The sequence below is a fragment of the Diachasma alloeum genome, unplaced genomic scaffold (assembly GCF_001412515.2).
Source record: "Diachasma alloeum isolate Michigan unplaced genomic scaffold, Dall2.0 Dall_scaffold_00353, whole genome shotgun sequence".
Lineage (NCBI taxonomy): Eukaryota > Metazoa > Arthropoda > Insecta > Hymenoptera > Braconidae > Diachasma > Diachasma alloeum.
Window position 1 is genome coordinate 63,500 of NW_021680492.1, and position 25,634 is coordinate 89,133.

At 36.8% G+C, this 25,634-nt stretch overlaps 3 protein-coding genes across 8 annotated transcripts; 1 reads left to right on the forward strand and 2 right to left on the reverse strand.

The window, feature by feature from the left end:
- Positions 1 to 4,887: 4,887 nt before the first annotated feature.
- Positions 4,888 to 8,852, reverse strand: LOC107040996 (serine-rich adhesin for platelets). Its single transcript, XM_015261345.1, has 3 exons — positions 7,435 to 8,852; positions 7,221 to 7,376; positions 4,888 to 5,262 (listed from the first exon to the last, which is right to left on the reverse strand). The coding sequence occupies exons 1-3, from the start codon at positions 8,672 to 8,674 to the stop codon at positions 5,012 to 5,014; spliced, it is 1,647 nt and encodes a 548-aa protein (XP_015116831.1). The 5' UTR covers positions 8,675 to 8,852; the 3' UTR covers positions 4,888 to 5,011.
- Positions 8,853 to 10,906: 2,054 nt separating this feature from the next.
- LOC107040994 (dentin sialophosphoprotein) lies at positions 10,907 to 14,182 on the reverse strand. 5 transcript variants are annotated; one of them, XM_015261342.1, is made up of 4 exons: positions 14,035 to 14,182; positions 13,408 to 13,497; positions 12,988 to 13,190; positions 10,907 to 11,406 (listed from the first exon to the last, which is right to left on the reverse strand). In XM_015261342.1, the coding sequence occupies exons 2-4, from the start codon at positions 13,422 to 13,424 to the stop codon at positions 11,024 to 11,026; spliced, it is 603 nt and encodes a 200-aa protein (XP_015116828.1). In that variant the 5' UTR covers positions 13,425 to 13,497; positions 14,035 to 14,182; the 3' UTR covers positions 10,907 to 11,023. The 5 variants fall into 5 exon arrangements, with proteins under 5 accessions (XP_015116828.1, XP_015116827.1, XP_015116830.1 ...); XM_015261341.1 differs by lacking the exon at positions 14,035 to 14,182 and adding an exon at positions 13,623 to 13,859; XM_015261344.1 differs by lacking the exon at positions 13,408 to 13,497.
- An 81-nt stretch (positions 14,183 to 14,263) lies between these two features.
- Positions 14,264 to 19,120, forward strand: LOC107040999. 2 transcript variants are annotated; one of them, XM_015261348.1, is made up of 2 exons: positions 14,264 to 14,326; positions 18,561 to 19,120. In XM_015261348.1, exons 1-2 carry the CDS (start codon positions 14,279 to 14,281, stop codon positions 18,882 to 18,884), a joined length of 372 nt encoding a protein of 123 aa, XP_015116834.1. In that variant the 5' UTR covers positions 14,264 to 14,278; the 3' UTR covers positions 18,885 to 19,120. The 2 variants fall into 2 exon arrangements, 1 of the variants encoding a protein (XP_015116834.1); XR_001461033.1 differs by lacking the exon at positions 14,264 to 14,326 and adding an exon at positions 18,182 to 18,313 and having other exon boundaries at positions 18,561 to 18,644.
- Positions 19,121 to 25,634: the final 6,514 nt, after the last annotated feature.

Genomic DNA, 25,634 nt, shown 5'->3' on the forward strand with positions numbered 1-25,634 from the left:
CAATGGGTATTAACGTTATTTCCAGTCGGAAGCACTTCGACATTCGGAAACGTGATGTGCACGCGTTTCCACATGGTGTGAAATGCTTCGCACAAGTGACAACGGACTCCCGCGAACTATACGTCACGCTGTTGATTGTTATTCGTATCGATTCTAAAAAATTTCCTGCGTTATTCAAATTGGGTCCAGTTATTTTTAACCACTTTAATTTTCGCTTGATGAATTTCTTTGCTCACTGGAAACCCGACGATGTCGTTGACCGGTGAGAAGTTGATATAAATAACATTTTTTCCTACTCTGTGATGTGTAATTTTCAATTGGAAAGGCGATGAGACACACGTCCAATGTAGGTGGATGGAAACGTAGAGCAGGGGTTGTCACTTGGGGGATGTCTAGTAAATTTTATAGGGGTATGTTTTCACATGTTCAAGAGACAATATTGGCAGAGGTAAAAATAGCTCAAGCTATTTCCCGCTGGTTGGAGTTGCGGAATATACATTGTCATTGTTACAAGTGGTTAGCCATTATTTCCGAAATACGGATTCCAATTTTTTTAAACAAAGGATGAATTACAATACTACTCTTCATTATGTTGCGTACCGTTTTTTTACATTTCATTGGAACTCTGGTGGAATATAAATCGCTTTCCTCTTCCAGTGATAGCCCACACTGATTTAGCATTCACTCTCTCCTCTCTCCACATCTGGACCGGTAATTGATCGTTCCCCTACCGAGAAAACGAATGTGTTATTAAGAAAAAGTGCGGGAAAAATGGTATGCGAGGGAAAATTAATGAGCCATCTATCTTCGAATTTCCAAGAAATTCAGATGTGCTACAAAAATACTCAGCTCTGTTATGAATTCGAATGAACGATCAATTTTTTTTTGTTCAGGTTGACTTCTTCTTCTCCGTGGCCTCATATTTCGTAGATATATTTGTTTTGTACTTAAGTTACATCAGATTAACTTTTACGCTGGAATTGAGAGGATACAGTTGAGTGTAGGTGTAGGATAAATAACCATAGGTGAGTGGGTAGATGCTCCTCGATATGTTCTATTTAGCGTGACGAGAAGTCACCGAGGATTTTCAATTCCTTTATCGTAAAGTGAACGAATGGTGGAAGTTATTATAATGCGAAAAAGACCTCCATTATTGGGAACTTATCAGTACTAACGAGTTGTCTATTAATACTCGACTTTATGAATGGGGATCAATGAATAATTGTGCATCGCTTTTTAACCATTTTCCGTTGTGTCAATTGACGTGATTATTTTTCCCACTCTGATTTCGACCAATCAAAGCGCAGTATTTGAGACTAGCCGACAGTTTTATTCCGGATAATTCCTCCTAGCTTTTGAATATTTTGCAGTAGCTCTTCATTTTTTTAACCTGAATATTTCGCAGGAGCCCTTCATCTGCACTGATGGACTGATTCATTAATTCCAAACGAGATTCGTTAACTATTAACGAACGGTAGAGTTGAATATGACCAAATGAATATTCGTTAATAGTTAACGAATGGTTCACCTGAAAGGTGAAAATCGAGTCAGCCAAGCCTTCTTAAATGTGCATTTGTCAACTATTAACGAATGAGCAGTTGGCGAGATCAAATAGACTCTCGTCTCCAACTAGATCCATTCGTTAATAATAACTAATCCTTTTTATCAGTGTGTTCGGCTCATTTCTAGATCGAATCTTCTCTTTGACAGTCTACAGAAATCAGGTTATTCTATTAACATAATTTGTTCAAATCTTCCCTAATTTACCTCCTGATGTTGTGCAGTGCACTCTGCTTGGTCAAAATTCGATTGCGAAAAATAATCCGACAAATAGCCCTCGATCTTCAAAATGAATCAGGTATTTTCCTCAAGCCCCCCCGCAAACAAACGATCGTGCCAAGTCTTGCAGAAAAATCCTTCGCGCAAGCGCTCGGGATTTTTTAACCTGCAAAACTTGACACCTTCATTTGTTTGCAACGAAGCTATCGGGAAATACCCGATAATTTTGAAGCTTTTGGAGTATTACTACAATATTAGATTCAGGTAAAAATTATTGAATGCGCTAGAAAAATTCCATGACAGTTCCGTAAAATTTCTTACAACCACATTTCGCTCCGGAATTACGGAAAAGATACGTAATTTCTATTGAATATTTCTCTCCGTGTGTGAAGGTGGCGACCCGAGGCGAAGCAGAGGACTACCAATCACACGAACTAAAAATTTTCGTCTCACATTTGTCGAACAATATTTTTCGTCTCACGGGACCAGAAAAACACCAATTTCGCTTGCTCTGCAGGAGGGATTTATATTTATTTGGAGTTTAATTATTTGAATCTCACTCGCTTTTGGCTTGATTTCCATGCACGCCAGGGTTCTTACTCGTTTTTATTCACTTCATTGCTGCTAATTCTTGTTACTGTTCCAGATTGAATCCTATTACATTTCCTCCCGTCCTGACCTGCTCTTGATTACTGCATTGCTTTGCTTCAACACTACGCGTCATGCAAGCTGTTTCATTATTATTATTGACATTACTTCCTCACAACCTCAAGCTCATACATTTTTTATTTTTATTTTTATTTTTATTGCTGTTATTACTATACCAATTTATCTGGCAATGTAAAGCAGAACCTCTGCATTAATGAATTTATGTATTCAAGGATGCAAAAATAAAATCCTACTCCTACTACTATTACTATAATAGTAGATTTCGATTCGAGTGAGAAGGAATTTTTACGAGTGTGAAGTAGGCGGCCCAAGGCGAAGTCGAGGTAAAGTCAATATTTTCAAAATCAAAATAAAAAGTCAATATTTTCAAAACCCGTTTTTGTTTTTTCGTGCATATGTCAACTCTGTGTAACCCAAATTTCAGCTCTTCTTTTGACCCTTCAGTATCTTCCAAAAATCTTGGAATTCGATTTTTTTTTTACTTTTTGCTTCCGAATGGAAGCCTTGTATTTGACGGATTTTTTGATTCGCTAATTTTGATCGGAAATGAGGTAGAAAGTCATGAAACGTGGAGAAATGATGTTTTTACGTCATGTCTGTATGTATGTGTGTGGCGACTTGGATTTTGGGTTAACAATTTTTCGAAAATTCAACATTTATTTATTCGATTTCACCGTATACCTTTCGGTTTTTACGATTTCTTATTTCTTCATCCCGTTTTATTCCGCATATTTTGTTTTTCCCAAATGCTCTTTCTAGTTTTTCCAAATGATGTTTCTTCCCTGAGGTGTTCCCGCGCGGTCACCCATCCATCTAGTGGCCTCGCTCAGCGCTGCGTAGCTTCCCAAAGCTAAGCCTGCCCACCACCGCAGTGTGCTAGCCCCGTAGGGCTCGAAAATTCAACATAAATACGGTGAAATCGGTAGATAGAAATCTGAAATTTTGGCTACTGATAGCTATGAATGAACTCTATTTTGGCGCGCTGATTCAGCCCAATCGGCTCAGTAGTTCCTGGGATATATCAAGTTGTTGAAACTTAGTTTTTCAGCAATATCTCGGAAACTACTGCACCGATTTCAATTTTTTTTCCAAATACTCGGCTTGATGACCTCTATCCAGGCCAATCAAAACTTATATGACGATCATAGAAAGTTTCAGAGATATTGTCGTTTTTCCGTTTTTTCCTCATAAATCTTGTTCGCATAACTTCAGAAAAAATTGGGTTAGCGAGTTGAAATTTGGTACGGTGCTATTACGGTGGTACTAGCTCTTATAATAATAAAGGTTGATATTTTAGATGGGCGCAATCGGCCCAGCGGTTCCTGAGATTTTCGACCTTTTGTGTAAATATATTTTGTCAAATATCTCGCAAACTCCTTGACAGATTTGAATTTTTTTTTTCAAAATACTCGTCTTGACGGCCACTATCTAGATCAATTAAAATATATATACCCGTCCATACAAAGTTACCGAGATATCGCCGTTTTTCTGTTTTTTTTTCTTTTTATTCTTCTACGCACGATATCGTGAGCAAAAACGAAGATAACAAGCTGAAATTTGGTATGATTATATCTCTCATAATATTAAAGGTCCGTATTTTGAATGGGCGCAATCGGCCCAGTGGATTGAAAGATATTAATTTTTTTGTATAAATCCGTTTTATCAGACGGTTAAATATAATTTTTTTTATAAAATGATTTTATGCGTGGTAGAAAACATTGATGGTTTTTCATTCGATTTTCTTCTCGTCTTTTATGAAGAAAATGAATTGTTTAAAGACACTTTCGAAAAACTGTCCAGGATATCTAAAATCTTTGAAAAAATGTAAAAAAAGTTGTAATATCTCAGGAACTATTGGACCGATCGGGATAAAACAACGCACCAAAGTCATACATACAGTCAAGACCCCAAAGACATCATTTCTTCACGTTTCATTTTCACCTACAACGCATATTATAAACTTATACAAACGTCTTTATGATACCCCGAGATTTTCAAATTTCGCCGCGGTCTCCTCTTAATGGTATAGAACGGAAAATATTTTCAGACATCATCCATTCAACTTCATTGAAACTGCTTATCAAATATTCCAACTGAATTCATGAATCCAACGAATCTACACTGATAGAAAGATGGAAGGATTTAGTTGATGTTAACGAGGCTTCTTTACTATTAATACCATTCGTTAACTATGAACGAATGGTGTTAATATTTAAAAAGCCTCATTAATAGCAACCAAATCCTTCTAGCAGTGCTTATCCAAATTTACATAATTTTCAATATCCATTAGCAACGACGTCAATGAAAATTAATCAAGTATGAGATTGAAGGATGTAGAGACTTATTACTCACGCACATGGATTGCACCTACGTCTTTATCGATCCCAATGGCTGAACGAAATTCCGATACGGGGTGAGTACAGAACGTGAACATGAACAAAGGGTTGGGTAATTTTATTCACATAATTTCACGATACATTACAAATAATTCATCAAAATGGAATCCAAAAATAGTAAAAACACATTGATTCAATAAAAATTATCATTTCTCGAATTTCAAAACTCAATCAGTGGTCGATGATGACGTGTCACTATGAGATGCACTGGAATCAGAGTAATCAGTGCTTGAGGATCCGCTGACAGTGTACTCAGTCCAATAATCGGAAGACGTACCAGTGCAAGAAGAACAACTACATTCCGTGGAGTGCTCAGAGTCATCTGAGTTAGACGAACAGCTGCAGCATGATGAACAACTGCAGTCTGTGGAATGCTCAGAATCCCCTGTATCATCCGTCGAGGAATCTTCACTACTATCTAAAAAATGCACATTCCTCCATCATGTAGAACTCTCTCTTTAAGAGACATATGAGATTGTTCTCACATGTGTAGTTACAAAAAATATACGTTTTGATCCTTCTCGGGGAGAGTACGACAAAACGGTCGAGGTGGGCAAAACGGACCACTGACAGAAAATTGATAATTTTTGTTTGTTTTTGTCCGAATGGAAGCAAAAACAAAAATTCAAAGTCATTTGTGGTTTGAGGTGATTAGCGAATCTGATCAAATTACGGTTTAACGACACTGCTTGTCTATAAAACCCCTGTGACGGTTACGATCCAAGAAACTCACTTTTAATTCAACACATTCAGGGTTTCTGATTTGAAGAAAAGAAAAAAAAACAAAAATTCCCAATTTCTGTCAGTGGTCCAGTTTGCCCTCTCTGTCCGTTTTGCCTTACTCTCCCCTACGCCCATTCAATATGACAGGGAATTACAAAGAACCGAAAAAACCGATTTTTCCCTTTGAAAGTCTACAAAGTGAGTGAAATTGATCGGATCGTCTTGCAAATGATACACAATGTTCAGAACACTGAAATAAACAAAGTTACGGACGGAAATTTTAATCCGATGATTCTTACATTCTAGATCATCCGGAAATCAGAACAATTATCCGATTTAAATTATCCGATTCCGTCCGTAGATTTGTTTATTCCAGTGTTCTGAACATTGTATATCAATTTCAAGACGATCGGATTGTTTTTACTCACTTTGTAAACTTTCAAAGGGCAAAATTTGCTTCCGAATGAAAGCTGTGTAATCGTTCAAATTCAAGTTTTGAATTTTTTGTGTTATATCGACCCAGTATGATCTACAAAGTCCGAAAATGCAATTTTTAGACCCTATCCGTACGTGTGTGTATGTATGTGACGAAGTTTTTCTTCAATTGTTCGCCAATGAATGGATGGAATTGAATCTTTTTTTTTTTAATGTAGGTATTTTTGAGCGTGATGAATCGCCATTAATTAAAATTTACTTGATCGATTAGTTTTTTCAATTATGTGAATTTTTTCCAAATCGGTTGTTCCACGATAACTAAAGAAAAATATTCTGAATTGATTGAATTATGGCTTAAAAAATTTTTTTGGATGTCCGTTCGATCGAATTCGAAGATGAAGGCGATATAGCAATATAGTATATTGTGTCACTGGTGCGTAAAATCCCACTTTTTCACACGCACGTGTAACAGATCCTATTTTTTGTGGTACCTGCCGAGTTCACTGTTCGGAACGGTAGTGGGGGTAATGTGGTTGTTTTTATGCACGAGTGTGTAAAGTGAATTTCAAGTGTGTAAAGCGAAGTTATTACTATTAATTGCTGTTATTTTGAGAATTCACTTTACGCACGCTCGTGAACTTTACGCAAGCCGTGCGGAATACAACCGCTTTACACACACGAAACCGTTCCGAAAGGTGCATTTTTGAGGCAGGTATCAAAAAAATCATTATTTTGATTTATTTGAAAATTTGCAAAAATTTTATTTTTTGAAAATCATAATTCCGGGGATGTCTGTGAATATCATGCTCCAAATGAATTCAATCATAGGTTAAAATATTTGGTTTAATGCCATTAAGTCGAAGTTGAATTTCCCTGAAAGTGACCATTCCGATGATTTCTTCACATGTGATGTTTCAAATTCATTCGAGTATGTATAAATAAAACTCGTCTATTAACAAAGAATTGTACACGATAGAAGAAAATTATTAGCAAAATTAACTATACTATATGCAATACAAGAGCAATTTCCCACTTGTTTCGATTTTTTCAAATTCGCCGCCATTTTAGATGGGCGTAAGAGGGTCAAAACATTTTTTTTAGTGACTACACATGTGCGAAAAATCTCACGGAAGTCATGTTTTTATTCAGGACTTTCAAATTTCAGTAGTATCCCCCCTTAAGATGTCCCTTGTTCAAAGTGTTGGAAAAATGTATTACCATCGAGATATCCCATTTTCTTGGCAGTGCTGACAAAGCGTGCAGCAAGTGTCTCGAAAGCTTTAGCCACTTTTTTCTCCTTTCTTTGACGTCGATGGTCTTTTTTGCTTGAATTCCTCTGCTTAGATGCCCCTACAGCGTTGACTTGAAGCTTGGCTGAAAGGGGGCGTAAAAAATGAATATCATTTTGATAATAAGTCAATGAATTTGTTACCTTCAGGCGCTTCCTTTGAGGGTTGCTGGTGTGGTGGAAGATACCCCAAGGAACATTCATCATTTTTTTTCAATCCTCCTTTCATCACGTCTAGATTCCCTGAGGTCGATTGGAGATTACCATTGTCAGCAAGCTCCTGCTTACTTCCTGGTTTATTATTGGATATGCCACGTTCATTGACGGTTGATTTCTCATACTTGTTCATGTCAATAGCACTCAAAATCCTCGTAGATGTGGCTGGAGGGGTTCCTCGGCCTTCGAGTTTCACAGATACTGATGCAATAGGAGACTGAGGCGATGGCTTCTCGCGTTTAACCAATGCAACTGCTGGTGAATCAACTTTGGAATTAACAATTCCCTCGGGCTTTGCTGGGACTCTCGTATTTTCCACTGGTATTGTTTCATTGTTGCTCGATGGAGAAGACACCTCTGTTTTATTGATTTTCCATGAAACAGTTTTACCCTTCGTCAATTCGAATTCTCCAGTCTTATTGCGAATATGCTTTCTCGTTGATTTCTTCTCGGTTTTGATAGTCCCAGGATTATTTTTGGTTATTTTGGTCGTGGTTGGAATGGAAATATTATCACGTACGGCGATTGACCTTGGGGTTGGTTTTACCGAAGCTGCTGGTGTTTGGTTATCGATCGTCGACGACTCTTTGAGGATCATCATTTTCGTCGAAGACTCATTATTTGAGTCGATACTGATGATGGATTTTTTCCTTGACGATTTTCCACCATCTTTAATTTTGGGGAATGAATCAGCACTTGTTGATGGAACGTCAGCTTGTTTCTGATATTTTTTCTCGGAGGAAAAATGCTGTGGTTTTTTCTTTGTGACTTTTGCGGGGACGCTGGAATTTTGTGCTTGATTTATGGTTTTTCGTTTTTCCACAGTATTATTGTCTGCCTTACTTGAAGCTCTGGATTTCTTTCTGCTCACTGGTTTTTTCCTCTCCCTGTCATCACGGGTCTTACTCATTTCCTTTTCTTTATAATTCTTCTTTGTGACTGCAATATTCTCATCTACTCCGTTTGCCCTTACCAAAGCCCTCCGTTTCCTTAGAGGACGTTTCTCATCAATTGTCAATTTCTCAAAAGCTTCTCGTAACTGTCCCATTCTCGGGGAGTCCTGCTCCTCGGATGGTTTGGAATGAACGTTAATATTCTCTTTATTGGATTCTGGATTGTCCTTGATGTTGACGGATGATTGCCTTTTTACATTCAGTAATCGTGGCATTTTTAAGCTTTATATTGATTGCGTTAATTATAAATCACGAAAAAATAGCGCAACACGAGTGTACTGAGCAAAAGTGAGAATAAATTGGATACGCCGCTAATTCAATTATCGGTTTTTATTCCAAATGACGGCAGTGACTACTGCCAACTGCCGAGCTCCAGGCAACGATTGATGTCGATTTATGGGTTCGGTGTATATTTGCGATGAAAATAGTGCGGAAAAGGACGGAGATACTCATTTTCGTGGAAATGGGAATTCAAGGGAATTAAAGGCATATTTACAAGTGACAATATTTCATATGATTGAACAGTGTTATTGAACGACTTTATTTTTTTTTTCAGTGAGGATATGTCACATTTTTTTTACCAATAACTTTATACGGAACTGAAATATTGAAGTCATGAATATACATCTTGCTTCAATTAAGGGGGACCCAGGTGAAACTTGAAAGTCTTCGGTTGATGAAAATAACTAACGAGCGACTTTTCATATATCATAGGGTACCTAAAAAACGAAGAAAAATTTCGTACCCAACCCTTTTCCCCTTGTATTCTCGTGTTTTTGTATTTACGTTTTTCGTGTTTTTGGCTTTGAAATGCTCCTCGCACCACAATTTTCATCCGATTTAAACTTTTCTTTTTTCAAAATGTTCGTTAGATTCTATAGAATACAACTAGGTATTTTTTTCGATTATCTTAATTAGATCATGGAAAAGATCACCTTCTTCGGTTTACTCGTTTTTTCACTTTTTGCACGCCGTATTAAAAATTATTACTCTGAGCAGTTGAACATCAAAACTTTTCTCTTGAAAATGACTTTTATATACTATTTTGGACTTCAACTACTCTGAATAATAATTTTTGTGATACCTGCCTGAAAAGTACACTTTTCGAAACGGTTTAGTCGGCGTAAAGCGGTTGTTTTCCGCACGGCGTGCATAAGGTTCACGAGCGTGCATAAAGTGAGTTGAACTTTACGTGCACGGGCACAAAAACAACAACTTTACCCCCACTACGATCCCGAACCGTGAACTCGGCAGGTATCCCAAAAAATAGGATGCGTTTCACGTGCGTGCGAAAAAGTGGAACTTTACGCGCTAGTAACAGAATATACTAATCTTATACGGTATGAATAGTACATTAGAGTACAAGGGCACAAATTTCGTTTTCAACGAATGTGCAGTTTACAGGCCGAGCCGAAGGCGAGGTCTGCAAATTACACATTCGTTGAAAACGAAATTTATTACCGAGTGCTCTATAATATTTTATGTCAAGTCGTGCAGAAGTCGAGTTTTGAGCAGGTTGCGCGAAGAGCAGTGTGCGATAAACTCGACTTATTGCACGGCGCGACATAAATTGTATTTTATGTTACTAGTGCGTGAAGATCCACTTTTTCGCACATACGTGTAACAGATCCTATTTTTTGTGGTACCTGCCGAGTTCCCTGTACGAAATGGTAGTGGGGGTAAAGTGGTTGTTTTTGTGCACAAGTACGTAAAGTTTAACAGTGTTCGTAAGGTGAATTTACTTTACGCACGCCGTGTGGAAAAAAATCGCTTTAGGCACACTAGACCGTTTCGAACAGTGCACTTTTCGGGCAGGTATCACAAAATAACATATTTCGATACGTTTTCGTAAAAGTGTTTTTTTAACCCATAGGAGATGTGTAGCGCTCGCCGAAGGCGAGGGTTAAAACAAGTAAAACAAGCGAGTAAACCGAAAAAATTTAATTTTTGACCGATCTAATTTTATCAATTAACATAATTGAAAAAAAACCGAGTCTTATTCCATGGAATCTAACGAACATTTTGAAAATAAAGTTTGAACCGGATAAACATTACGGCACGGGGAGCATTTCAAAGTCAAGAACACGAAAAACGACGTTTTCGCCTGATGTTCAGAGTAAAATGAGTTGGATACGAAATTTTTCTCAGTTTTTTTAAGTATCCGATGATATATCAAAAGATGTTCAATAGTTATTTCCATCAACCGAACACTTTCAAATTTCACTGGGGTCCGTCAACAATTTGCAAATACTTTATTCAAAGCTTGATATTCTTAATTGAAGAATAAATATTCGTGAATTTAAAATTCCTTATTTCTTGATAGTGATACGAACATCGTTCAATTCAAGTATAACATGCTTCAGCTAGAAATACACTTCACTCAGTGAATGGATGAATTAATTGCTATGTAAATGCCATTTTCCCCATAATATAATTCCAGCGCTGAATACAATTCCACTGGCAAGTGCCGTTATATATTTGAATTCATGGTTATATACCACTGTAATTACTACATTATTCATTACGTTTTAAGAGAGTAGAAATATTTATATTGAATGTACATTTTAATTGGATTTTAAGTTTTCAAGGTGGTCCTGGTTTTTTCGCTCATTAGATTCATTGTATAATTTGATATCTTCTGCGATGCAATTCGAATTGAATAAATTTTCAGAGGCCAATTCTTCTTCCATCATCTTCTGTCCTGCAGTTTTCGATGTGTCTTTTGGACGCGATTGCTCATTAGCATCATCACTGGATAGATATGAACTATCTGACGAAGAATATGACGACTTATACTCGTGGGAGGAGCTGGAATCACTCGGAATCGGTGATGGCACTTGACTGAAGAGTGTAGAGTTACATGAACCATAACTTGATTCACATGATGTCAATGAACATGAAGTTGACTTCGATGAGTTTGTTGGTGGAGTATCAGAATCGCTACTCGCTGGAGAAAGAAGGAGCAGAATGAATATAAATAGAAACATTTGTCTGTGATATTTTTATACACTAATGACAGATTTTGTCTTGCGATTTTCCCGATAATTACACATAAATCATTGGCTTCTCCACTTTGAAGATCGTTCAATATCGAACTGTAAATGGCATTGTCCGGAAACTGAATTTGATTTAAGGGGAGAAAGTAACAATGGAATTGCAAATCTCTCTGAAAATTCCAGCAAAGCCCCAATTTTTTAGTGGTGGAAAGACGGAAATTCCACAATTTACATGAATTTCCTAGTGGAAATTATTATTCACTGACCAATTCCCTTGAATTTTCAGGGAATTTCTTTAAATTTCTTGGAATTCCAGGAATTTTTGAAGGAATTCCGTGAAAATTTAAACCAATCTGGAATTCAACGAGTGGTTTCTCTGATTTTTCTTAATTTTTCATCAATTTTCTCGGAATAATGAAACTGAAATTTACATTTGCCAGAAATTTTGTCATGAAATTCTTAATTTTCAATTACAAATTCAATAGTTATATCAAAAATTAAAGGGGATGATATTTCCCTGAGTGATTTCCCCAATTATTGGCCGGAGTTTATACTTGGAAGTTTTTTATTTTGTTGAATTATTTCATAAGGTTTGGCCATTAAACGACTATTTTTTTTAACTTTATTATGCACAACATTTTCTTTTTTTGAGCTTTTAACGCATTTTTGTGTTCCTAGAGCGATAAACAGTTCCCATTTTTCGTAGGTATTTCACACAGAAATTTCACGTTCATTTGATTGGACGTAGTTTCTACCCTCTTGCGGATACCTTACGACAGATTTTTTTTTAGTTTTTCGTGAAAAAGACTTTTTCCATGCACAATATTAAAAAATCAAGTTGATTTCTGAATTTTCGTCGCGTCTTTTTCTTTCTTCATGAAAAAGATTGTTTTCTCCCTCAAAAGTTTTCATTTACAAAAAAAATGTGTGATTTTCTATAGCTCTCGACTGACTGAATGCAGAAAAATTGAAGAAAAGGGCCGAATGGATCCCCAAATTGATATCCTTATATTTTTCGTGGAAGAAGTGTTTCCACACCCTGCAATTGGGTGTGGGAAAATAGATGAATGATAAAATTTTTGAGTTCGTTGAGATTCCGGAACTGTTCTTATGACGTGAGCGAAGTAATAGTACATTCGATAGAAAGAACCGAAAATCTCTGCCGTAAATACATATGGAGAAAATTTTTAAAAACTCAAAAATTTTAAAACGTTTTTTTTTTGTATGTAAGGAAGTTGCAAATTTTTCTTACGAATTGTTGAATGCTGCAGAAACCACATGAAAAGGCTCAACAGAATTGAAATTTAAGATACAAAACCGAGCCAATCACCGACGAAATTAGACCATTAACTGAAAATGAAGATAAAAATTACTTCAAAAATATTCCTTCTAAACTTCTAACTCTAACTCCACTCTAAATTCTAACTCTTCTTCCATTTTTTCTGGGCCGTAACAGTCAAATTTAGCGGTCAGTTCATGCGACAAGATGTAATCTGAAAATTCTCATGACGTTTCTGATAAACAAAAATTACCTTTATCATCATCAACACTCTTGAAGCTGCTGTGTTGATTACCGCTAGCCTTCCTATCTTTCTTCCTCATATAAACTTTCCTTCTCATTTCCTCATGTTCCCCCGATGATACCGTGGACGACTGCGCTTGAGAGTACTCTACAAAATCTGACGACTCTGACAGCGACGAAGTAGAAACAGACGACATATTGGTGTCTGTATTCCTGGAGAAATTCACATGCAAAATTGACAGCCTCTCAGCTTAAAAATTCATCAAGAAGCGACGTTGGAGTATGACTCGGGAACGGAATATTCCCGAGAACTCGGTTTATTTTTCAGCACACAATGAATCAAGACGAACAAGTTATTTCTTTTCCATGCCCCTCTCACCTGGAAATTCGTTAGCGTCGACGAGTGTAGAGACTACAGTAGTTCACCTACCTCTCGGATTTCATCATTCCTTCGCTTCAGATACATAAACGCATATACGAATGCACTTGTGGCTTTCTTTTCTCATGAATCCGTACGTGTCTTTCATAGAAGAAAATTACGAAAGTGAAATGGGGTACAAAAGATTTCGGGCGGAAATTTTATTGAGACTGAATAACCCAGTACGTGTTTACACAGTAAGTATACATTGGTTTCCCGGTCCTCACCCCTCGCTAATGTCACTAATTTTATTTCTCTCTCGCTTGCCAGCGAAATCGCAAGAAACGTAGATAAAAATTACTAGCCACTCTTCCAGAGAAGCTCCATCATTGGATAGACCGAATTTTTATTCTTATCTTGAGGCGCTACTTCGAATGATTTTCAGATTTAGACGGAATTGAAAATTAAATTTCGGTTATTCTAGTTATCACGAGAATTATTCATAAACGTCCCGATTCGGGAGACGCTCTTTGGCGAACTACCGTGATATTTCAATCGATAAACAGGAATTTAATTCATCGACTGAATTCCAGGAACGACGATGCTATTTTCTTACCTCAAACTCCCAGTACGGGAAGTTGAATGTGATCATTTCCACTACAGAAAATTGCATTTGGCAAAGGTTTCATCTTTACTTACCGGTACTTTGAATTTAATGGGATTCAATATCCAATGGATGAAGCCCTTCTATATTCCCTCCGATTCGCGAAATTCCAAGACTATTAATAATTCATAAGACATTCTAATTTAAGCAGAGGATTCAATCAAATTGGTGATCTCATGGTATCCATCGAGAGGCACTGACTTCAGAATCGAAATAGAATACAGCGTTGAGTATGATTTTATCCTGTCGATAAGATCCATGAAGGAAGCGTTACCCACGATGAAAAAAATACGCGCCAGTACAACGCCAATTCCTCGCGACGGTCCGGTACGTGTTTCGTTTATTCAATTCGTGTCTCACGAAATGCATTTTAAAGAATTCCAGAACGTCCACTAAATCTCTTCGCGCATTATTATCTTCAAGCGGAGACTACTATGAGTTTTTGATAGGATCAATCATTGTGAGGATTTTTATACATAATGAACATCTTTATATTTTATTTATGCAAAAATATGATTGAGTAGAGTACAAATTTTTTTTTCTGAGTGGAGTGGAAATTTTTTGAAAGTTCATGGAAGATATTATAGTACATCTCATGAGAGTGACATTGAATGGGATTTAGGGAAAAAATGGTTATAGAATTTCAAGTTTTAAGTAGAATTCAGGGAAATCCATGAGTTTTCAGTGGGAGTGAGATGAGAAATTCACAACATGATTGAATTTTCACTGGAACATGAATATTCAGAATCAAAATGACATGAATTTTCAATTTTTCCCTGAATTTTCGTAATTTTTCGGAATTTTCACAGAATAATTGAACTGAAAAATCAAATATTTTATTGACTTCCAGGTCATTTGAACAAAAAATCAATGCAATATTTGATCTTTCAGTAACAAGATTTCCTGAAATTTCAGTGGAACTTGCACACGATAAAAATTTCCAAAATTTGGCACGGAAAATTCAGACGAAAATTTTCAACAGTATAACATTTCCACTAAAATTTCAAGGAATTTTTTATGAATTCATAATTTCACGGAAAATCAGTGGGAATGGTAAATTTCAGTTTAATGACTCCTGGAAAATTAATGAAAAATTCGGAAAATTCAAGGAAATTGGGCAGTGAATATCCATTTTCGCATAAAAATTTACGTAAATTGTGAAATTTTCGACTTCCTGCCGCTAAAAAAATGGGAATTGAATTTTCAGAGAAACTTGAAATTTCATTGATGTTTTTCCCTTAAATTCAATTCAAGGTTATTTCCCGGAAAATGCAGCCAAATTTTTTTAACTATGTAGGCGGTGCATGTACCACCTAGTTAAGGAATAATTGGTTTTTACGCCCAAAATCCTAACTTTGAATAAAACAGACTATTCTTAACCCTCCTTTTACCATTCATCATGATTTTCTCCAATTATTTCTGGACGGTAACGAACGATAATCTTTGTACGAGTTGTCCCTTTCCGTACAGAATCACAATTTTCATTCCACTTTTTAATTTTCAATTTTGGCTCTCCATTGATAGATTTGATCGATAGACTTGAATATTCTACTTGTTAATCGACTTGTCATCTGCCAATACCACAAGATACCGTCAAAACCCATTCCATTGAAAATTACAATTGAATCTCCATGAATGTCGCTTCTGAGATACTATCGAAATTCGTTAAAAGAATATTGAGATCCGCAGAACCGTTGAAATTAATGGATCGAGGAGTTTCACTGAGTTGAGCGCTTTCGCAATGTTTTGCGTCACGCTGAGACTCAGCGCTGTGAGATCTTCCAGGTAATACTTCAATATTCCTTATTCTGTCAACTTATCCGTTATAAAGACGTCATTGGGTTATTTGTTTAAACCGCAATTGTGGGGACGTGAGCTATTGTTTTCTCTGAGTGTCTGGAACAGATGTTGATGTTATTGTCACTATTAAAAGGTTCTATGATAGCAATGAGGAGAGAAAATTGGTAATTCAATATCCCTTTATCTTTCATTACCCATAAACACGTAAAATCGATTACTGTATTTATTAATGGAGTTATAGTGCATCTTCCCGGGAGTAGCAATAAGTGCAATAATGGTGTATGCATACGGATTAGCGACTCCCCATATCCAAGAGTCCTTGACGACTGACCTTGAAAATAATGCAGGCTCGCGGTACGTTCTACAGTTTCTACTTCCATTCACAGTATAACCGTCGCATAACTATACACTGTTAGAAATTTCTTGACATTTTAGTCACAGCGTCATCTGAATTTTCGATGTTGTGAGTTTCAATTCAATTTCAAATGAAAACGTTCACAACATTTCTCATTCATCTCGAAAATTCAAGAAAATTGGGGTTTTCCTGTTAAACAATCATTGATTTTTCAATGAAAGCTTGAATTTCCAAAATCATTGTGAAAATTGAACAATACAGACAATTCAATTTTCAATAGATTGACAATTCAGAAAAGTTGTTGCCTGAATTTTCAAAATTTTCAATGGTGTTCATTGCCGTATGGACGTGAAAACCGAAAATTACTTGAATATTAGAAATTCAGTGATTTGTCAATGAAGAAATATACAGAAATTTCATGTAACTTTAAAAATATAGAGATGTGTGTAATAACATTGACCGGTCAAATGAGCGTCAATGACCACCGTAATGATCGGTAATTACCGCGCCGAGAATGTGACTATGTGCTCAGAAAAAAAATGACGATTCGCAATACGCATGAAATGACCATTGAAATTTTAACCGTCAATTTCCATTTATGTAGATGACCCTCAATTTTAGCTCCGTCAAGCCGGGCAGCCAAGGTGCTCGAATCGACTCGGTCAATACCTCGAAATTACATGCTTTTTATAAGCTTTTTTTCTGTGCAAACCAAAAATTTTCTGCTCAAATATTTTGGGCATAAAAACGATTTTTCGGATTTGGGCGTTAAGCTAGGCGGCCAAGTCATCAGAATTGCCTCGAAAACCACGCTGAGATATCTTTTGATTTATAAGCTAATTTCCTGTTGAGAAAATCATGAAAATCCCCATTGTTCTGGGAAATCCCATATGGGCTGGAAATTATCTTATAAATCAGAAGATACTTCAGGCTGATTTCCTAGCCCATTTTGACAAATTGAGCGATTAAGTTTGATTTTTGGCTCAAAATATTTAGCAGAAAATTTTTGGTTTGCACAGAAAAAAAGCTTATAAAAAGCATGTAATTTCGAGCTATTGACCGAGTCGATCCGAGCACCTTGGCTGCCTGGCTTGACAGAGCTCTCAATTTTCCAGTTCTAGTCCAGCGATTTCTATACTGTTGAAAATTTTTAGCTGAACTTGCCAATCCACTGTTCGGAAATTTCAATCACATTTACGTTCCATTGAAATTTCAAGGAATTTCGTCATTAAAAATTCTGAATTTTGGGGAAAAATCAATGAGAACTGTAAATTTTAGTTCAATTATTCCCTGAAATTTTAAATTTCGTAACTTTTCCCTCCTTAAATTGCATTCAGTAAACAACCCGGAAAATTACTGTTCAACCGCCCATTGTCAATTTGCAACTATATTTATAGACGATTTTTAGTCAGTTCGGCTCGTGTCTGACACATCTTGAATGCGATGGTCATTTTGCATACAAAATTAGGTCAGGGTCAGAAAACGATCAGAAACCGGTCATTTACGTCTGACCTGACCGAAAAGAAAAATCACGGTCATTCTTTATCTCCACGCATAACACAATATTTTCTTAACATCAATATACAACTCGTCACTTGGCTGAAAAGGAGTCCGTATATTATTGTACCAACCGAAGGAGGTAAGGAATGAAATGAAAGGATAAAAATCGCTGCTTGAGGGCAACGTAAGTTGCCAACGTCACAAAAACAAGAGTCCATGCTTGAATGGATAATCATAACATAATATACAACTCGTTAGTTCGCTGAAAAGGAGTCAAACCGAAGGAGGCAAGGAATGAAATGAAAGGATAAAAAAATAGGTGCCTGGGGGCAACATAAGTTGTTGAAGTCACAAAAATAAGAGTCGATTCGTGCCGAGCAACCAGTTCAGGAATACGTCGAATCAGTGTTGACCGTGGGCCAGTATACACAGCAGATTCATCTTTAGAATTGTGGGGATTAGTCGAACGGAATACTTAGAACAACAATGTTAGAGGTAAAGAAATATACCATGATTTCAAAGTGAACTCTAGTTAAACTGTTGTTTTTGCGGTGAAAAGTGGAATCGCGAGGGACTTGGGAATTTCTGTTTGAAGTCTCTAAGATTAAATTTTCAAGTGTAAACGAGTCAGGGGAAATTTTCTTCTCGCAGGTTCAGTTGTAAGTTTTTGTTAGCAGTGCCAAGTGCGCTTTCCGAAGGAGAAAATTGTGGAAATTTCATTTGTACAAGTGATCGATGAGTTTCTGTAGTTTATTGGCACTGGTCACCCATTACGATACAATATTCGTTGATAAAGTGGGGACATAAATAGGGTTTGCCAACATGTTCGGTACTGTGGGATTGCGTGATTAAGAGATGGAAACAGCAGAGACCGAATATAGTTTGACATTATTATTTTTTTTACAGCTGTTGACCTTGTTTTTTTGCTGTTACGGTGCGCTTGCTGCACCTACAATACTTCAGTCAAGACTACTTGTGGAAAATGCTGAGACACAAGTCGAAAGTTTTCTCCTTGGAGTTGAGAATCTTGGAGAAAAATCAATTCCAGTGGCCAGGATACATCCGGCAGTGCCCGTTTCTCCACCTGGTAACAGAAACCTCGCGGAGAGGATTCAAATTATCTCAGTCATGTTACCTGGAGTGAAAAATCTCGGAGAAAAAGCTATCCCAGAGGCTGTCATATTGAAGATGGCAGAGGGTCACCCCAAGAGTGAATACGAACATATTTGAATATTGATCGTCTCGATAATTATTCATTTCATTATGCCATGTCAATTATTCTCTTTATCATTTCTGTCAGTGAATATAATCTGCGGACTCGCTGAGGTAAACCCATAATTTTCCATTTCAAGCTCGCCAAGAGAGAGGACATCGGCGAATGATTTATCAAAGGACAAATCCCTCTTTGTGAACATTTGCTGTTATCCATGTTGAAAAATAAACTAAAAATATTCAATAATCCTCACGGAGTGATGTGTTTCTTCCCACTGCTCCAGGGTTTTTCAATTTTATAAAAGCAAATTTAGAGCCATCTACCGTAAGACCGATAGAAATTGAGAAAACCATGACCAACGACCGTAAGTAGAGAAATTCCTTCTAGTAAAAAGTTTCATCACCAGCAGGTAATCATACTCAAGTTTCCTCCTATGTCGACACAATTTCAGTTCTCCCCGTCGTATTCCTAGATGTCACTGTCACACACCCAGCAGTAGAAATCCGCGCGCGATCAGCCGCAAAGGAAATTACGAAAACCGCCGGTATTTGTACAAACAATTTACATTGTTGAATGATAAAATACATCCCCATAAACTGAATCCCCCGAAATTCATTCAATCACCGTGCATTTACGATGTGTGAATTTAATCAAATTCCATCCTACAACTGCAAGTGTGTCTACGGAACGTGTCTAACGGATAATCTGATGGGACTACTGAAACCCATGTGTACAGTAACGAGAGTAACTCACCAGACCAACTCATGGTTTGTTTGAGATAAAATAATCTCACGCTTTTGGATTGTTATCTCGGATAATTCATACGTTTTGATCCTAGTGAAAGCGTGCCCACGCGTGATTAAACGAAGCTGTTATTCCCGTCCACAGATGAATATGCAAACAACACATCGCATCTCCATATTTCTTTCCCCGAATTTGTCTCCCCCCCCCCACCCCTTTCCTCCCTATTTCCTGAATACAATCTCGAGTGATTAATTCACTGTGCAATATTCACAGTTTTAAAGACCCTGTAGTAGAATCCGCAGTACGCTTTCAACATCCTCTTTACTCGGTCGAGAGAATTATTTCAACTGGATGCAATTAAAGCAGTCGAACAATTATGCTTTATCGATCACCATTAATTAAAACGAATGGACGAAGACGAATCGGTTACATTTCTTCAATTAATCTCTCTAGCATTCCAGATTGAGAGGAGAATTTTTTCACTTGACGAGTTTAATCGAGAAATCTCCCGAGAATGACACAAAAAGACGAGAAAAAGAAAAAAAAAGACGAAGGGAGGAATTCTACTTTGCGGGCCAAGAGGCGAGAGACGGATTTAACTTCGTGTACCTCATTCGTGCGCTCTTCTACCAACACTTCCAACAAACTCCGTCAGTTAATCGAGTTAAACATCGAGATTTACTTAGAATTCAACCTAAATCAATTATCTCGCCGAGTTGATCTCATTTATGACATTTTTGCTAGCATCTCTCTTTCAAATCATTTAATTTTTTAATGAAATTGAAAAGGTCGGCAGATTTTAATTGCTCCTCGGATATTCTTTTTCCGATATTCCAATCAAATACAGGAAAGAAGAACAATTGGATCCGACTTGATCAACAGAGAAACGCTAGCTGTCAGTGGGTTTGTTCGACTGGTAAACAATTAATTCATAAACTCGAGAAAGCATTTCTGTATTTAGAGAGGTTTGGTCTCTGTCGTCACATTTCAACTTTGTGAAGCGTTGGTGGGTTAGAAGGAGATAGAGAGAGGAAGAGTGACAGACAGTGTAGGTACGGTACTGAATAAGTAGTCGACTCACTGGGTTGCGCCGGAGCAACAATGCTGGACTCCAAGGAACGCGTCTCAGTAATAATATAAACACAGCTGAGGAGGCTCTACAAAGGGCCAAGGAATGCATGGATTTACTAGATCCTTCCATCAAAGGAAGAGAGCTAACTAACCAGTTCAAAGGACGTTCAGCTCGGTTTTCTTCGTTCAACCATTTACAACTTTGATGTTGACCACAGTGCTATCCCCAGTTCTCGACGATTCTGGACCAATTCGAATTTCAGATTATACTAGCGTTCTAAGTCATCCGTGTTACACTGGATAAGGAAGTTTTGAGTATGGTTGAATGACTTTTGGTATTTCTGGGCATTAAATTCTCTTGACAATCTTCAATTTTTTTCAAACACTAGTGCCACCGCCACCGTTGATGGCAATCCTTTTATTAGACACTTTCTTCATTTTTCTTACAGTATAGCGCAACCCTGCACTGAGAGAAAAATTTTCCAATATGTAGACCATGGTTACTTGAGAGAAGTAAATTATTTTCAATGGTTTAAATTTCAGAATGTTTGCGGTTCACGGAACTCGAATGAATTCTCATTTATCACTATCGTTGCGCATTATATCATGAATATATTACATATCGAAATATTGTAACTACATAACAAAAAAATTATGAAAACAATAAATACTTGAAGATTGACGATTCTTCTACGCGATTTGAGTGAGTTCATTTGCGACAAAATCATACTTGAGTACAAGAATATTTTAAAACATGAGACCTTTCTCGGGTCATGTGAGTTGAGATGCCTGGGAGAATTAAAGAATTGAAGAAAAATTACTTGTCTCAAGAAAATATGTTTCAGATACTAGAAATTTTTTTTCTCAGTGTGGCCGCAGGCGGCCGGGGTGATGATGCCCTGTTTCCTGTCAGATTCGATATTCCTTTTCTCAATTTTTTAATGAAAGAAATTATTTCGACATGTATATTCATATTCTTTATTATCCCCGGGCTATTTTACTCGGTTAAACCTTAGATATTTTTAGGGTATAAATTGCATGAAAATCCGGAAGCTATATGCTATCGTTCGGCTTTCCGGACCCCCTAGTAAAAATTGTGAGATGCTCTGTGACATCGGCTGTTGCAGCGACGTTCATGCACGGAGTGCGCTGCGGTACTCCGCGGCTAGGTCGCTGCTGGAACCCTATGCAATACTGACGCGGTGCGCTCCCACTTTTTCATTTTATCGATAATAATAACCATCAATTAATTGCGAGTGATTATTATTCACTAACAAATCGTTAATCCTTCAATAATTGATTTGAATTAATACGCATAATCTAAAGTTTGTGAATTCTTAATTGATGGGATTCGAGGTTACGGCGGACACTGTTAGGTCCATCTCGCATAAACCCCGCGCAGCTCTGTCTCAGCTACCCTACTGAGTACCTTTGTGTGGTACTTCGCCGCGGAAGGCAATGTCGCGTGATAACTTATGCCGCGACGTTTCTGCGCAATGAAATTTCTACTAGGACCCCTATATGAGGGAAGCAAATAAATAATTATCAATGCACAAATTAAAAAATTCGGAGCTAGGCGGACTCGAACTCAAGTGGGGTATGATCCCACATCTCCGGTTTGCCGGACTGATTCTCTGCCAATTGAGCTACCGAGGCCTCCTTCAATTAAAAAAAAATTTCATTCTTTCGTATACCCTTTCAGGTCTTTACGATTTGTTCCCTTCCCATTCCCCAATCCCCTGTACCGCATTCGTGGAAGGACAATGGAAAACCTCACTTCAGCTGTTAAATTTTCATGTTAAAATAAATGATTTGATCATGGTCAAATTCCTATGCTCACTGAAAAAGATTTTAATCATAACTAGAATTACATTCCTTCTGGAATACACTTTAGAGTGTAAATTTCTGGAATTCAATAGTTGTTGATACCCGGGTAAAAGTGCGTGTCCACATTGTTGTAAATTTTTAGTTAGTTCATATGGTAATTCAATTAATCTGTTATTCATCTCATCAATATAATATAATATCTTTCTGTGCTTAGAATATTGTCATCTCGTGTTTTTAGCACCAAATTAAAAATTAAAACTTAATTTGGAATATTGAATCACAGCTTCTTTTTATTCGTATCAGATATTTTGTATTTGGATATTAATATTATTTGTTCAAAGTGAAAAAATCGATCATCATTTTCACTATATTGCAGTCAGAATCTCCGATCTTTAACGTAAAAAATATGAGATAATTTAATAACTCTAGCTCTTAATTCTGACCAACTTTTTTCGAAGAAAGCCTTAGTAAACGCAATATGAAGAAAGTAGAATTATTTTATTTTCCTCTCACTATTCAATTGTCTTTTGCTTTTTAGAAAAAAAATTACTTTTGCCAAGTAAATTTGCTAACTAAAAGAAAATACACACATTTCAAATGGAAATATTTATATACATTTATTTGTGGCAAGTAAATTTACTTGGCAGAAGTAATTTTTTTTCTCAGTGTAGTGAAAATCCGACGCAAGGAGATTGTACTCATGAAAATCGCCTTACTTTTTCCATTCGTTCGAGATATTCACCATGTTCGAGTTTTCATGTTTGAATCGAGTTATCATCCGCGCTTTTTAAAATAAGGCTGTTCGTACCGATTCGGTGCGATTCTGACACATCAATTATGATTGGATGAAAGAATATTACCGAATTGACTAAAACAAGATTCCACTTACAAGATTCCACTTATTAGATTGAAACACCAGGTTGGCTCGCGTGTCATAGAGGAATAATTAAAATATTGATAGATCTATTTCCGTCATGGGAAGAACAGTAATGTCGTGTGACATACGAAGATATTCATGATTTGAATAAGTCAATATTTTCATCGTGAAAATGTCAACAGGAGTTTGATGGTCGGGGAAACGTCTCAGAAACTCAATATGTAACATGAGTGTAACGTCTGTGGATAAGTCTTTTGCCTACTGGAGCAGGTCTCATCGATCACATTGTCTTGTTTCAAGAGTTGTAGTGTAGCAGTGGATCACTGATTTTTCTGCAAAGTAGAGTGCAAAAGGAATTCAATCTAATGTGTTGGTATACTTTCTAGGTACCCCTTCACTATATGGTTGTATTCGCCAATTATTGGCATGATTTTGTACCTTCAAAATTTAAATGTTTTCGAGGCTTCTCATATGGTTTTTCCCTATCATTGCAAAGAGATAAAGAATTTTGTTTCAACTTCTTTCAGTTGTGTTACACTTACTACAAGAATTTTCATATTTTCTGAGTTCATGACGAAATTTTTTGTCGGCAGGGGTAAAATAATATGTTTCGTCATTAGGCCGAAAAAAACTTTTCTGGCGAATATGAGGTTTGCAGCACGAGCCGAAGGCGAGGGTGCGCGCAAAGAAAAAAATTCCAATATAAAAAAGAATAAAATAGATATCCATATTTCGATTGAAAAGAAAATATATTCTCATAATTGTTCTTGTATATCCGTAAAACAATACATACATACACACAAGCTGACATAGGCACTTACGACATTTTCCATATACATGAAATCTTTACATTTCCAAGCTTTTCATACATAATTTTCATAATTTCCATAATTTTCATACAAAATTGAACAAGGATAAATTTAATGGGATAATTTTTTTTGCCTACTCTTTGCCAGCATTTTTCGTGCTGCTCAACGGAAACCACGGGAAGTTGGTAGGCATCTTCCATCAGGAAGGGAAAGGAGATTGGGGAAGGATAACCGTTAGAGTGTGGGATTAGCATGCGGGAGACCCGGGTTCGATTCCCGGCTGGGGGGGGGGGGGGAAAATTTGGGACACTCTAAATCTCACGGTTTCAGTGTCGAGCGGGAGTCTCGAAAGAGACAACTGTACCTGGGCAGGTTTTTCCCTCAAATGAGGTTTTCCCTTGTCCTTCGGCGAATGCGGTACAGGGGGTTGGGGGGTGGGAAGGGAACAAATCGTAAAGACCCAAAAAGGTATACGAGAAGAAAAAAAATATTATCCGGAAATGTTCATTAAAATTTATCCACACCAAGGATATTTATTGGTCCAAAAATACACTGTTACAGAATTACCCTTCCATCCGGGTAATTTTTACCTGGATTTCACAATAATTTTTACCAAAAATTTCTCTCAGTGTATATGCCAAAAATGGCCTTCTCCGGCAAAAGGTCGTATCCGCCAGCATATACGACCTTTTGCTTTTAGGAAAGCGATCAAAGTGAACCCAAAAAATTAAAATATCTCGAGTTTAAGTTATCAGTGGAGAAACAACCTTTTACTTTTGATGACATTAGAAAAATGTCTCACCTAAAGCCAAAAAAGGTTGTATATCCAATTTTATATTTTGTTTGCACTTTAATATTTCTATCTTTTTGAAAAAGTTTTCTCCAATTTTACACATTCTGTTTGAAGCGTTGATATCGACTGCTTACATCGGATGCTCTCTTGCTTACGCATCTACACCTGGCAGACGAAAGTATGAGAATTGAATTTTCAAAATTGCATAATTTGCAGCTCATTATAAGCTAATTTTATACGCTTGCAAAAAATTTCCTGGGATACTAGGATATTTGTTTTTGTTTACAAGCATTGCAAATCCACGCTCCAATCGAAAAAAAAATTATGAATTTTATTTCAAATTTTTTTCTGCAACGTGAAATATTAGTTGCTAATGAGCTTCAAATTATCGGATATTAAAAATCGAATTTTGCCCCATTTTAGAGTCGTTCTAAAAACTGTACTAATAGGCGATTGTTTGAAAGCGCAGAATATTAGTTCTTAATTAACTTCAAATTATCCAATGGCGGAAATCGTATTCTGTTAATTTTTTTTATATTCATTGGCTAACTTACGAAAAAGCTAGCATGTACACGTTTTTTTGCAATGGCATTAGCAGGAAATTTTTTGAAAGCGTATAGAATTAGCTCATGATGAGCTGCAAGTT

Excerpts from the sequence above, each read along its gene's own strand:
- LOC107040996 (XM_015261345.1), bottom strand. The coding sequence starts at position 8,674 with ATGCCACGATTACTGAATGTAAAAAGGCAATCATCCGTCAACATCAAG. Across the intron at positions 7,377-7,434 it reads CTCAAAGGAAGCGCCTGAAG|CCAAGCTTCAAGTCAACGCT; the intron begins GTAACAAATTCA and ends GCCCCCTTTCAG. Across the intron at positions 5,263-7,220 it reads GAAAATGGGATATCTCGATG|ATAGTAGTGAAGATTCCTCG; the intron begins GTAATACATTTT and ends TGCATTTTTTAG.
- LOC107040994 (XM_015261342.1), bottom strand. Across the intron at positions 11,407-12,987 it reads GAGTGTTGATGATGATAAAG|CGAGTAGCGATTCTGATACT; the intron begins GTAATTTTTGTT and ends TTCTTTCTCCAG.
- LOC107040999 (XM_015261348.1), top strand. The coding sequence starts at position 14,279 with ATGAAAAAAATACGCGCCAGTACAACGCCAATTCCTCGCGACGGTCCG. Across the intron at positions 14,327-18,560 it reads CAATTCCTCGCGACGGTCCG|CTGTTGACCTTGTTTTTTTG; the intron begins GTACGTGTTTCG and ends TTTTTTTTACAG.